Raw genomic sequence first — 14,097 nt, 5'->3', positions numbered from 1 at the left:
GATAAAGCCATAGGTCTCTGTGAATAGCCTCTCACATGGATGTTCTTAGTCACCCAGCTGTTAACCACTTCGCCCTGCATGCAGGAGTTGGAAAGCAATAGGCTGTGGAACCAGTCGGTTAATTTCTGTTCCCAGGATGAGCTGGTGCCTTTCAGAGCCAGGAGAGGTTAGACTCAGGGAACAAGTGGCTGTCTCAGGCTCCGAGAGAATGGGAGGTGGAGAGACAGCCTATTTCTGCAACGAGAATGGGGAGCAAATGGCTCCCGGGGAGAAGTTGGATCTGCTGCCTTTCACCCCACACCACCAGGATGAACCTGGCCCAACGTTAGCAGTAGCCAGACACAGCAATTATCTGAGATCTCTACATACGTTGTGGGATACACAGACGCAGCCAGGCTCCGGGGCTGATAAGCCAGCACCTTCCACCAGCACAAAAAGGGCACTCAGAAGTGTCCGAGAACAGACTTCCATCCCCGAGGAGGGGCATGTGTTTTCTCCTGCAGCTAAAGGTGTGATTAGAACAACAGGTGGGAGGAGGGCAGAGAGGGATTCGGGAGTCAAAACCCAACAGCTCCAGAGAGGCAGCGTGGCCTAGTGAATGGAGCAGGGGACTGGATTCTGTTCTCAACTCCCGGCCTGGCCCACTGCCAGTCACTTCTCTCTCTACCTCAGTTTCTACATTAGGACCCTCAACCAAGAAGCAGATTGCGGAGCTCTGAGCATTACAGACAGAGCGTGCCGGGAGGCGGGACCCACCTGCTGGGTTAGTTCCGAGCTCTCAGACAATGTTCCTCTCGAGGGTCGGCTCTCCGGAGAAGAACCGCTGGAAGGACAAGTTCCTGAGGTTGATGTTCACGAACTTGCCTTCCAGAATGAGCTCGGCCACTGCCCTGCCTGCCGCCGGCGACTGCTGCAGCCCGTGTCCGCTGAAGCCCGTGATGAAGAGCATGTTCTCCACCAGTGGGTGCGAGCCCAGCACAGCGTTCTGGTCGAAGGTGTTGTAGTCGTAGTAGCCAGCCCAGCAGCTCTTCACCTGGCCAAAGAAAACACGCTCAGGGCCCTGTGGGCCACCCATCGACGGGACCGATCTACCCCCCAGGAAGCCCCTCAGGCTGGCACTGACTAGTACCACGCTTGGCGGGGAGACCCGGGGACAGACAGGCTGAACTCACCTCTCATGCCCCAGAGGAGCAGCTCATGGGCAGGGCTGTGAGAGGGGATGCTTGCTCTGGGGTGTTCCCGCTCTGGGGCTGGGGGACTCCCACCTTCAGGGCGGTCAGCCCAACTCCTTTCACCAGCGCTCAGCTCATGTGAATGCAGCTCCCAATGCTCTCTCATCCCCCTCAGCCACCCGGCCTGATACAGCCGCAGGGATACGCGCCAACGTGGACACTCCTCTGCCCAGCAGGTCACAGCAGCAAACCTTCCCCCTGCCTGGGGTTCTCCTAGCCAGGGACCACCCCCGCGGGAGCGGGTGGGAGGGCTAAAGGAAGGGAGAGACCTTCACTTCCTCACCCTCCTCTCTCGCGGTGAGCAAGCACAGGGAGGCACAGGCCCCGTTACCTTCAGGGACTCAAACACTGGCACCCGATGGGCCAGCTTGGGCCAGATCTTCTCCTGGAAGAAATCATGATCCACTTCCAGGTCTTGGATGTCTGGCTCTTCCCCCTGGAGGTGGGAGCAGAGAGAGGTTTGAGCCCCAAGCAGACAGTGACCCATGGTCCTGGTGCCAGAGCCCAGCCAGGATATTCGCCTGGGACAGGCAGAGTCTTAGGCAGGGAGCCACCCGTGTGGGGCTGCTGGCGAGCAGGCATTCAGGGGCAGCTCAGACAGCAGGGCTGTCTCGCACGGCAGCGTGATGGAAAGTCCGGCTTTGGTGCTGCAACAGAATTCACTCGAGGCGAGCGGGCTACGCGCCAGAGACGCTAGTGGGGCCGGGGCTGGTTCAACTGCTCTGCTGAGGCTCTAGGGCTGGGAGTTCCCAGGGAGACGGGTGGGTGATTGTACCTGGGTGAGACTTGGGTTTTGTACGGAGCGGGTGCCCGCATCTGCTCTCGATGCTGGAGAGAAGCTGCCTGGCCCCAGCACCGCCTGGGAGAATTCCCCCACTCAAGGGAGCGCTTACGTGCTCAATGGCCACGTCCGATGGTGCATGAGCAGAGGATCTCAGGAGGGGGGCAGGGGGCAGCCTCCAATCTGCCAAAAGCCGTTTCCATTACACTGCCCCACTCCGGAGTCCTAGATTGCAGCCCCACCTTCCCCTTCTAGGACAAATGCCCCCTGCGTGAGTCAGCCAGAGAGGGCGCTGGTGAGCAATTAAAGACCCCCTGGTGGTTCCTGTTTAACTGAGCCCGGATTTCCGGCCGGTGTCAGGTGCCCCCAGAGTCGGGGTGGGCACAGCGCAGCACAGCACAGCCTAGCACAGCGTAGTCTGACGTCACTAAATCCAGTTCGCCCCTATAACTACAGCGTTATTGCTCCCTGGCTGTCTCCCTGCTCCACCCCGTATCTACGGGGCTATCCATTCCCCTGCTGAGCCCCCGCCAGCTTCCCCCTTTATGAGATGGTTTGCTGATTGCAATTTCCTTGAGACCCCGATGAACTCACCTCTGCCGGGCTGAGGCCACCCAAGTAGTTGCCTCCCAGGCCTTCCCGGCGGAAATAGGCCCCTGTGGTGTCAATCAGCATGGGACAGTCCAGGCCAGGCCCACTGGGGGAGTGCCAGACGTAGACGTACCTGGGGGCAAAGGGACAGGGGTCAGTTCGGCTAAGGGACTGAACACCAAACCCTCCTCTATCCTGAGAGGGGTTATCCAGAGCCCTGGCAGCCCCAGGGAAGGGCTGCCTTTTTATCAGCAGGCTGGAGCAGTCAGAATCCGCATCTCCCTGATTTCCAAGTCGCCTGCTTTTCCACCTTCACAAAGCAACCCAACCGAGAGCCAACGGGCTGTGTTCTACAACACAGTGCAGTCGCCCTTAGAGAACACGTCGCTTCGCAGCTTAAACTCGTCAGCTCTGGTGCTGAAGCGTCACTTAACCCAACAAGCCCAGCCCCTTGGAAGGGGGAGATGTAGGATTTCCCTAAAAAGGAATCGAACCTGAATGTGCAAATCAATGCCCCACAGACACAGACCTCCCAGGGCATCAGCCCTGCAGAGCGCTCCATGGCTGCCAACTCCAGGTCCCATCACCTCTCCCCGCTGCGCTAATTCCATCATTGGCCCACGCTACAGATCACGTAAGCCCACGACAGCTTATGCCTGCCAAAATTAAATGTGTTAGTCTTTAAAGTGCTACAGAACTCCCGTTGTTTTTGCTGTATACAGACTAACACGGCTACCCCTCTGGAACCACATATCATGTTATTTAATGTGCACCTTTTCCGGGGCTCCACTGGCAGTTCAATCCCTTCTGGGGTGTCTTGTGGGCCAACCCCAACGCCAGCCATCTTTGCCAGCTTCCCTGACCAGGGTCCAGCTGCATTGACCACCAGGGCACACTTCACAGGCTGGCACTCCAGACTGTTGGGCATTTGGACCTGGGAGGCACAAGAGGCAGAGCAGTGAGCTTTCCAGACCCCACAGAGCCCTGGGTGCCAGATACCCCATGAAGGTCTTTCCAGGCCATCAACAGGCAAAGCAACCAGGCTACACTGGAGGAGATGTCCTGGAATAAACAGGGGAACTGCCCCCCTGAATTACCCTGTACTGGAAAAGATGTTGGGGAACCACTGCTTCAGGAAGCAGGGAGGACAAACAAGGATGGTTTTGTGGTTATAGCATCAGGCTAGGCAGCAAGAGAACCCAGCCCAGCCCCTTGGGGGGGGGAGATGTAGGATTTCCCTAAAAAGGAATCAAACCTGAACGTGCAAATCAATGCCCCACAGAGACAGACCTCCCAGTTCTCTTGCTGGCTCTGCCACTGACTCAGAACATGGTCTTGGGTAAGCCACATCATCTCTCTGTACCTCAGTTTCCCCATCGGTTAAAGTGAGATGATATGAGTGACTTGTCTCACCAGGGGCAAGCGAGGAGAAAATGAAGCACAGAGAGGGAGCGTCATGCAATGAGTCCATGGCCGAGGTGGGAGTAAAACCTGGAGTCCCACCATCCGTGGAGACCCACTGCCAAGAGCTTGGGTTCTTGGACCAGTAGACATCGCTGTTTTGTTACAGTATTTTGGCTCCGACAGAAACATGGCCCAACACAAAGGGCAAAGAAGCTTTTGCAGTTACATGGTGTACAGATTTCATAGACTCAAGACCAGAAGAACCCTCCAGTCGGACTTCCAGCACAGGCCCGGGGATTCCACCCAGTGAGTCTGCACCGGGCTCAGTGACTTGGGGTTGAACTACAGTGGAGTGTTTTGGAAGACACCCAGTCTCAATTTAAAAGACACCAAGTGATGGTGAACCCATTATGTCCCTCAAGGAACTATTCTAATGATTACCCTCACTGTTAAAACATCTCACAGTTAGGGTTACCCAAATCAGCCCTGTAGTGCGTATGTATGAGGATACCATCTTTAATTATGATGACTGATATTTTTCTCCCACATGTAATCAGCAGTGTCAAGCCCAGGACCCAGCACAGACCTCTCCTGTCGCACTATGGCAGACCCGTGGGGGATTACTTACATGGGCATAATTAATGCGGGAAAAGGTCAGCTCCCCTATATCCGTCATTATTTCTCGGAAGGAAGTGGAAAAGGCTGGGAAAGAGACAAAGAAACAAACATGCAGCAAACAGCAATTCGCTCAGTCCCAAGAAGCCGCATGAGTGCATCAGGTGTGGGCAGGAGTGCGGCCTAGTGTTTAGATCAGAGGATGGAGTGAGGACTCCTGGGTTCCATGTCTCATTTGGCCTGGATAGTCTTGGGCAAGTCACCTTTTTCTGTACCCCTTTTTTCCATGGGGATAATGCCCCCATACTTACCCCTCTTCGTAAAGCACGTCGACAACCTCACCTGAAAACCATTATGGCCCAGATCCTCAAACGTATTTAATCCCCCAACTTCTATTGATTTCAAATACCTATAAATACGTGGGCCTATATGCAGCAGGTACAACTGCCTAGTCTGCACAGCTTGTAAGTAACATGCAAAGAACAGCTCTCGGGACTGCAGAACCACCCATTACTGCTAGAGAATAACCTCCAGTCTCTTCGCCAGTACACGATGTGTATTCCAATATGCCTTTCGAACTAAAATCTCTAACAGCTGCTCATTTGATTTCAGTACGTTTTATGATCCCTGCTCTGTCACGGTGCTCGCTCACTGATTCGTAACATACGGCGATCGGGAACGGGCAGGCACTCAACTCATGAGGTAGTTGCAGCAAAAGGGGGGGAAAAGAACCCAAAACCACTAGACAGGTTACTGAGGAATTTAACTTGTGCTGAGAGGTGGACCAAGGAAGCACCAGAGATATTGTGTGTTAGATGCAGTGTCTACTTAGCACTCATACAGTGCTTTTCAGACATAGATCTCAAAACACTTTACAAAGGTAGGTAACTGTCCTTTGCCTCATGTTACAGATGGAGAAACGGAGGCACAGAGAGACTAAGTGACTTGCCCAAGGTCACTCAGTGATATTGTGGCAGAATTAGGAATGGCCCTTATGTCTCCTGACTCCCAGCTCTGTCCTTATTCTGTTAACTCTCCAGTCTGCTCATTTATCCACTGGACAGCACTTCAGATAGACCGCCATGGAGTTTAACATAGAATGACAGACATCAGAAATGGACTGTGGTACCGTTTGGGTGACTCTCCCAGAACAGGCCTGCATTGTTCCCTACAGGATATATTCTCCATTGCTGCATCTAATCTAATTTAAAAGAGTAGAGGAGGAAATTGACTAGAAAAGGTTTGGAGGTTGTGTTTGTCTGTTTGAAACCAAAGGCATTTTACCTGGCAAGCCCTGAGCTCAGTTTCTCCTGCTACAGCTGATGGAATGACTGATTTCCAGAGCAGGGCGAGGAGTTACACTAGAGCAGTGTGTGGAATGTATGTGCCATCCCCACAGAGGTCTGGCAGGGGAAACACAGAATCCCGGACTGCAGTTTGAACCAACAAATGATACCAATTGTCAGTGTGTTTCTAAAACATATTTCCAGTACTTACATCTACACATTTTTGTTTCTGATTCAATGTCTTAAGTGGTTTTGGTAGCTATTTATTTAATTTTATCAGCTGTATTCATTTTTCTTACTTTATTTTAAAGATACCACCTTCAGCAACACAGCAGCCTGCTGGACCAGCACTCAATCCCTAACACTACTACTTGCAATCGTAGGTGCTCTTTTGAGATCTCCCATCCAACCCTGCTTAGCTTAGAGGATCTCAGCAGATGGTGGTGACACAACCCTAGAAGGGGCCAAAACTACTTGTGAGCCTCACTTAGCTGCTGAGAGGAGAATCACTTACAGATCACTTCTCCATAGGACAGATAGACACCCATGGACATTGCTTTCCTCCGGAAGGCATCGAGGAGGGACCAAGGATCAAACCAACCCTCGTTTTCTAGACCTAAAGAAACAAGGAATGAACACATGGAAGAGGAGGCATGAAGAAGCAGCCATTCAACCATACAAGCCCCCTAAACTGTGAATCCTACAAACACTTGTGCTCACGCTTAACTCTATGCATGAGAAGTTCCACTGAAGTCAACAGAATTAGTCACACGTACAAGGTAAGCATGTGCATAAGCAACTGTGGATTTAGCAAATGCACAATATAGACAGGTATGCATTATTATCATCCTCTTTTATAGAGGTGGTGAGGTTAGCTAGGCTTTGTTTCTGCTTAAGGCATCTTTTTTTTCTTTAATACACAGGCATCATTCAGCAACAGACCCTTAAGTATTTAACTTATGGTTATACAAAAGTTGCACCAGTTCCCAGCAAGGGAACTTTAATGAAGTGGGAATTCCAACTTGCATTCTAGCTCCATTTTTTTCCTTCCGTTTTGTCAAATAAAGTCTCATTGGTCTGAAAGGTTCTGGGTTTGGTCTCACCCAGAAGGTGAATTTGCTTGGAGAGTGAGTGAGATCAGTCTCGCTATTTTCAAGTCAAGAAGATAAAGCACTTTCCCCACACATTTCAACGGAGAATTGTATGCTCGTGTAACTCAAGTGGGTGAATCTAGAAATTTTAAACTTGGCTTGCTTTATAAACCTCAAAGGGAAACCAGTTCAAATTTGAAGGAAGACAGTTCAGTAATTTTAGAGGCATGAATATGTAAATTCAGCGTCTCTAAGTAAATGCATTTGAATTCTATTTCCCCTCCCCAGTGCGATGTGGTGATGACTTCAGTGTTTTTGGCAATATTTTTTCTGACCTTTCTCCCCTCTATTTCCCAGAGCAAAAAACCAGGGAAATTAAATGCAAAAACCTAATGCTAATCAACAACTGAAAAATCAAGCACCCAAAAGTTATGTTTACATGGTCATATTGTACACATGTACTTAAATACCCGTTTGCCTTGTTAAATGGAAGCCCTATTGTACTGTTGGTTATGTTATTAGGTCTGCCATGAAACAGACAAGACAGGTAACGAGCTGGATTAATACTTAACAGAAACGTTAATTTTTGACATTCTCTTACTTTGGACTTTGATTTTTCAGCCCTTATATTGCACTAAAATGTGGGTTTGCACTTAATATCTAACAGCAGCTCTGGCCCTTGTAACTAAAGCTGGCCCTTTCAGTTCCTTCCATAGTATTTTCCAGAGTTTCAGAGACATCCGTTACATTTTCTTTTTTAACTTCACTTCTCTAATATTTCCTGAGACTGCAGCACAAAGGGAGTTCCATTCCCCCATGGGGCAGGCAGGGGTTTAGCAATTAGATACCGTAGGATGCCACGGCCACCCCATCTGTATTCATCCATGGATACTGCTTCTTCAGTTGTGCTGGTGACAGAAGGGCGACCTGAGCTCCATGGTTCCTGAAAAGCCATTAAACATCCATCAGAACACGCTGAGTTTGTGTGCCAACACAGCTGTTGTTAGGATACACGTGGGAGGAGATCTGGAGAGAATGAAGTATAACCACTAGGGGAAAAAAAGGAAACCAGTGATGCTTTTTGTGACCTGAAAGTTTCCTTTTCCCCCCCAGCAGTTCTGCTTCTCTCTCTCTAGATCTCCTCCCTATGCTAAGGGAGCAAGGATCTTCATCCCTAAAACCCTTCATGTGCTGGGGCCCAGCTAGCTCAAGCCCATTTCTCCTCCTGCTCCCCACACAGGGACACTTCACTTGGAGAACCCCAGGGTGAAGATCACAGGGGCTGGACATTCTCAGCAGTGGCCCTTGGCTACAGAAATCATTATCCATAGATTCAGACTATCTGGGACCATCATGATCATCTAGTCTGACCTCCCGCACGCTGCAGGCCACAAAACCTCACCCACCTGCAATAGACCCATAACCTCTGGCTGAGTTATTGAAGTCCCCAAATCATGATTTAAAGACTTCAAGTGACACAGAACCCACCATTTACATTAGGTTAAACCCACAAGTGACCCAGGCCCCATGCTGCGGAGTAAGGCAAAAAACTCCTAGGATCTGTGCCAAGGAATATTCCTTCCTAACCCCAAATCTGGCGATCAGTTAGACTCTAAGCCTGTGGGCAAGACCCACCAGCCAGACACTTGGGAAAGAATTTGCTGTAGTAACTCAGAGCCCTCCCCAGCTGGTACCCCATCACCAGCCACCGGAGATATTTGCTGCTAAGAGTCGCAGATCAGCTACATGCCGTTGTAGGCCGTCCCATCATACCATCCCCTCCATAAATGTATCAAGCTCAATCGTGAAACAAGTTAGGTTTCTGGCCCCTATTGCTCCCCTTGGCTACCACTGGAAATTGCCAAATCTAGCTACCTTCAAAGCGCCAGGCAAGACCCACGTGGTCTCACAGGACTTGTGACCATCTCAGTTCATTGCCAGGGAGCACATCATGCCAGTGGTGCAGCACCTCTACTCAAAGGTCACTCTGTAGGAGGGCTGGCGGGTGAGTGCGGGGGAGGAGAGGCGCCCAGGTGGGGTGAGGGATTAGTGTACACGCCCCTCCCATCTAAAGACCTGGCCTCTAAAGACTTTGGTCGTGCGGGAAAAGGAATAATTTAGTGGCCTTTCAATCGAGCCTTTAGGGAACGTTTGTCCACAGCACCAGAAACTCCATGGGGTTTTCCACAATCAGCTACGGGATCTCTGGGAAGGCCCCAGGCTGAGGTTAGCGAGGAGGGGTGGGCAGGCCAGGGTTGGGATGTAGCCGCAAAACTGTGTGAGGGGGCCCGGGACAACAGCAGTTCCAGAAGAACGTGGGAAACCCCCAAACTAGAACAGCAAGGGACAGAGGGACGGCAGCTGCCCCAGTATGTAGATGCTGGAGGCTTCACCTCTGCAGAGCTGGCGGTAGTTCAATGCTTCTGAACTGGAGTGGCAATAAAGGCGGTATCCCCGGCTGCCCTCTGCCCCAAGCCTGACCCTGCTACAAGTGTAACTGTGTGGGCTGTTTACTACGAGGTCGACTGGCCATTACCAGCCACTGCATCTATGGCCCTGAGCCTCTTCGCAGCCCCCATTGTTTCACCCCCCAACGTTCTCCCCGTGGAGGGGCCGTACCTCTGAATGTGCACGTTCTCCTCCAGCATGGCAGCTTTGTCCTCTGAGGCCAGGAAGAGGTACCCCGAGGGGTTAAACTGAATGTCTATGGGTGGCTGGTTCACAACCCCCAAATGCTCCTGGGGACAGAGAGCGCCTGTCAACACGCCAGTCACTGGTCTGCTCAGGCAGATGAAGAGGGACACTCACTCAAGAGAGCCTCCCTGCATTCTCTGCCCATTTCAGGGAGGTGTTTTTAGAGGCTCTTCCAGAAGGGAGCCCCTCTGGTCTGGCAGCCCCGTCAGAACGACCTGTACTCCTCTGTTCGAGGCCTCCCTTGGAGCCCGTCAGTGCAGCTCTTTGCTCTGCCAGACGGGTCGCTGACAAGCTACACAGCCCCCCTAGTGACTGACCCCATCACCTGTGCACACGTCCCAGCACGTGTCAGCTAGGGAGCAAAGATGGGACGTGAACCCAGGTCCCTTGTATGGAGTGTGACCTGGTTACTCTTTGTACCGTGCTTCCCAGACACACAGAGCAACAGAAAGGCAGAGATATTATTAAGCAAAGGCCACTGACTGATCATTCTCCTCAGAAGAGGCACAGGACCAGATGCCAATCTGATACACTGGTGTCAATCCAGAGTCACTCTGGATTGACACCAGTGAGCAGCAGACTCAGGCCCACAAGCACGTACGATCAAGACAGCCATGTCTCTCTCTCCCACGCACACACACACCCCTAATTCAGTGAACCATACAGGGCTCCACTGTTGCCCGGGCGACAAGAGCTCAGCATGCCTGCAGCTCTCCTAAGCCTCCTAGCCCCAACCTCTAGCATGGAGCCTGCAGGCCTCGGGGCCCCTGGAGAATCAAGGCCCCCGCGCCTCCCTTCAGGCCTTGGCCAGCACGACGTACGTTGATTGTGCGCAGGAAGTACGCTGAGTAGAGGGACATCTTGATGTTCTCTGGCAAGCAGAACTGCTGCCGAATTCCTCCCACAGAGAGCACGGTGGACGCTCGGGAGTACTGCGGGGAAACCAAAGGGGACAGAGATGGATGGTCAGGATGGCAGAGTTACCAGAACAGAAATGAGGCAGCTACTTACACAGAGCTTTCAGCTCTTCCCGCTAACGGGTTTTAGTCTGGCGAAAGGCCTGGGCCCGAAGGCCCTGGAGATTGCACTCCTCTCTCCACAGAGCAAAGCCAGGATGAGCAGCAGCGGTGCAAGAATCCCCCGATGCTGCCCTACCAAGGAACCCCGGGATCTCCCTCTAGTGGGCAGAGGGGAGGTCGGTGTTCATGGCCCATTCACTCCCAAGTCGGTCTCCTGAGACGATCAATGGGGTGACGGGGGCACTTGCTCTTGGGGAACAAGTCTGCTCTTTGCAGCAGCCCCATGCAATCCCGCTGTTCGATTCATCAAGCTCCAATGCAGAGCGAACAGAGACCAAGGGACCCACTGGTGCGTCCTGGCCATGCCCAAGCAACGTCTTGAACTCACAGGCGCTGATCTATTTTAACACCATGGAACACGGGAGTGCTTGATCAAAATAAAACAAGCTGGAACACATCGGGCTTTTTTCCTCAACAAAACTGTAACCCCCTTAGAGGTCTTAGAGTCACTACCGGGTCTCTGCAGGGCCAGCCACTACCTCCTTCCCCACTGACCCCTTCTTTATCAGCCTCCAGCCCCTCCCTGGGGAAGCCCATTCAACTGCCTCTATCACTCTGGCTGCTAAGAACCTCTCTCTCTCTGCACAATGCTCAGCCTAATTTTTTTCTTCCTTCACCTTGTGCCATTGCTCCTTGATTCCCCACGTTACTACGTTACTCTGCAGATCCGTACAGGCTCCAATCCGCCTCCCACACTGAGCTGGCTCTTTTCTGGACTAGCCCGGTCAGCTCCTTTGGTGCAGCTGGCCTCCCTTTTTATGGATGCAATTCTTTATTGGGGGGGGGGGGAAGGGGAAGAGGGAGATCTGGTGCAAAGAGGGGAGCTGGGTCTGCAGCTCAATTTCTAAACCCTGTCCTAAATAAGGCTCGGACTCTACACAATTCTGGGATGCGGCATATTTTAGTAGCAGCCTCCCCGAAGGTAACTTACCGTTGGATCCCTCTCAATCACGACCACTTTAAGTGTATCTCTCCGGGGTTCTAGCGCCTTCAGCCAATAGGCGACGGACCAGCCCATCACTCCTCCCCCCACGATGACCACATCTGCTTCCTCAGGAGGGAGACCCTTCGTGATACCTACAAGGTCCAACTCACTGCCTGGGAGGTTCTCTTTTAACTTCTTCTGAAACTTCACTAAACCCTTGTCCAGGTCTGTAAGGAGAGAAGGGATTGTTAGCTGGCTCGCCCTCTCCAGTGGGAGAAATCCAGACAGCAGGAACAATGATCAACCCAAAAGAGAACACTTTAAGAGCTATGCAAGTGGTGTGCAGGGCGAGCTGGGCAGTGCTCGGTGGAGGGGTATTGTGTTTGCTGGGCGAGTTCACCCAAGGCTCAGGACACAATGCCCTACTCTATTTTCCGTTAAACCATGTGGTCAGGTCATGAGATACCCTGGATCCAGGCTCCACTGGGATGCAGATAACTGCATAGCTCCTTTGTCCACTGATACAGCCTCTGCCATCCCCAAGACGTCCTGACACCTGGAGGAGTTCAGAAGGCAGACGAAGAGCATTTGGCTCTGGTTCAGCCCAAGAAAGTTTAAAGTGATGTTTCTAGGAAGGGGAAAGACTCTGAAATGCTATAACCACACTGACAACCAAGCCATAAGACTCTGCGAGATGCTCCCAGACCCCTGACTAGTCCTGAACACAGAGATTGACATTAGGGTGAGGAATATTTCCTTCCTTCATTGTGCGGCTAGGAAACGTTCCTGCTTTCGGATGAAGGCCTAGCCACTGAAATTCACACCATCACCACCAGGCTAGATGACTGCACACCATTCTATCTAGGGCTGAATTCAACTGACATGCGATTCAGCCTGCCATAGCGTATCTCATTAACCAAGGCCAACATGAACATGTCACACGTGTTTATTGTACATTCCACTGGCTCCCTGTTTGTTTCAGGACAGAAAACAAGGTCCTGGTCCTAACCCCTACAAACCTTAATGGGCTGGGATCACCCCAGCCTACAAGGAAGCTATGCTCCACAGGAATTCTGCTGCCAGAGAGACCCAGATTTAGACAATAAGCAGAGCAGTCTCCGGCTCTCGGACCCATGGAACCCCAGCTCTGGGACTCCTTGCCTTTTAGGCTCATTCCTCAGTCTGACTGCATCCTTTCTGATCAAGCCTTACGGTGGAAATACAATACCACATGTTCCGCAGTCCAGTCTTCAATGACTCACGAAAGGGTTTCCCCACTTCCCCTGGACAGCTGAGGGAAATCTGTACATTGATTTTTTTTTTTAATCTTTACGTGGGTTTAGTGCAGGTGATGCCCAACCGATAGCTCTGGAAATGGACTTTTCTGTTCATGCTCTGCAGGCACAGCCTAGGCAGTGGCAGCACACGTTTGTCTCACATTGCCCAGCCAACGCGGCCTCAATCTTGCCACGGAGGGACGCCCTGAGAGCCAAGAAATTACTTGACTCCCAGTTCCTCCTTCATTCCTTGGCTTCTCTGCTCAGACTGCCAATAACGCAGACGACAGTGCCACAGGTGACGGTGGTTTTGGAAGCGAACTCGCCTGCCATGGACTCTAGCCCTCCCCGTACAGGTGGGACGCGGGGACAGGGGCGGTTACACCGGGATTTGGGGACTGAGCTCGGGAATCCTGGCTCCCAGACCCGGGCTTGAGCCATGATCTGAGAACACAACGTAACGGGGCCGGGAGGCAGCGGGGACAAGGGAGCTGGAGCCGGGCGAGTGAAGCCCTGGGGCAGAGTGTTTTGGGGACAGCCGCTGGTGTCGCGCTTCCACCCCCCGGAGCAGGTGAGTCCAGCAGCGCAGGGCCCCGCAGGCCCGGCCATGCCCAGGGTGTCACCCGCAGGGAGCTCGCTGACAGCCGGGCAGCGCGCCGGGTCGGGCCGCAGCATGTAACACCGCCCCCAACGCCACGGGGCCCGGCCCGGCCCGGCCCCGCCCCAAAGCCTGAGCCCAGCCCAGCCCGGGCCAGCCCCGGCTCACCGCTGAAGATGTCCCGGCGCAGCGGCTGGCCCGTGTGCAGGCGGCGGGGCCGTGGCGCTGAGCCCGCGGCGGGCTCGGGCCGGGGCCGAGCGAGGAGAGGCCCCAGGGCCCGGCACAAGCGGCCGGCCCGGATCATAGCGGCGGCCGGACACAGTCTGCCCGCGCGTGGGGCCGCTAGCGCAGGTGGCCCGGACAGGCCCCGCCCCCACCCCGCCGCCGCGCTGCAACCAATAGCCTCCAACCACACGGCCCCACCCCCCTCGGACAAACCTCCAATCCACGTCCTCCGTGTGTGCTTTCCCCGATGTCACCACGCCCACTCCTAGGAATTGACCAATCCGACCGTCCCGTGCTCC

General features: G+C 53.0%; 1 protein-coding gene across 7 annotated transcripts in view; it reads right to left on the bottom strand.

The window, feature by feature from the left end:
- Window positions 1-13,983, bottom strand: part of FOXRED1 (FAD dependent oxidoreductase domain containing 1) — a 29,933-nt gene extending 15,950 nt beyond the window's left edge. For 6 of the 7 annotated variants that reach the window (XM_067563531.1, XM_067563540.1, XM_067563536.1 and 3 more), the window contains exons 1-11: window positions 13,742-13,983; window positions 11,705-11,925; window positions 10,516-10,626; window positions 9,620-9,738; window positions 7,849-7,943; window positions 6,424-6,525; window positions 4,637-4,710; window positions 3,378-3,538; window positions 2,608-2,737; window positions 1,564-1,668; window positions 757-1,033 (exon numbers count right to left, since the gene is read on the bottom strand). In XM_067563531.1, the coding sequence (XP_067419632.1) occupies window positions 779-1,033; window positions 1,564-1,668; window positions 2,608-2,737; window positions 3,378-3,538; window positions 4,637-4,710; window positions 6,424-6,525; window positions 7,849-7,943; window positions 9,620-9,738; window positions 10,516-10,626; window positions 11,705-11,925; window positions 13,742-13,877 (1,509 nt within the window). In that variant the 5' untranslated portion in view covers window positions 13,878-13,983 and the 3' untranslated portion in view covers window positions 757-778. The remainder of the gene's footprint in view (window positions 1-756; window positions 1,034-1,563; window positions 1,669-2,607; window positions 2,738-3,377; window positions 3,539-4,636; window positions 4,711-6,423; window positions 6,526-7,848; window positions 7,944-9,619; window positions 9,739-10,515; window positions 10,627-11,704; window positions 11,926-13,741) is intronic. The other variant, XM_067563546.1, reaches the window with a different exon arrangement.
- Between the last annotated feature and the right edge of the window lie 114 nt (window positions 13,984-14,097).

Source organism: Emydura macquarii, unplaced genomic scaffold (assembly GCF_026122565.2).
Source record: "Emydura macquarii macquarii isolate MOO-44397 ecotype Brisbane River unplaced genomic scaffold, CSIRO-AGI_Emac_v2 contig_312, whole genome shotgun sequence".
NCBI classification, from domain to species: Eukaryota; Metazoa; Chordata; order Testudines; family Chelidae; genus Emydura; species Emydura macquarii.
This window is presented reverse-complemented; position numbering and strand designations above follow the sequence as displayed.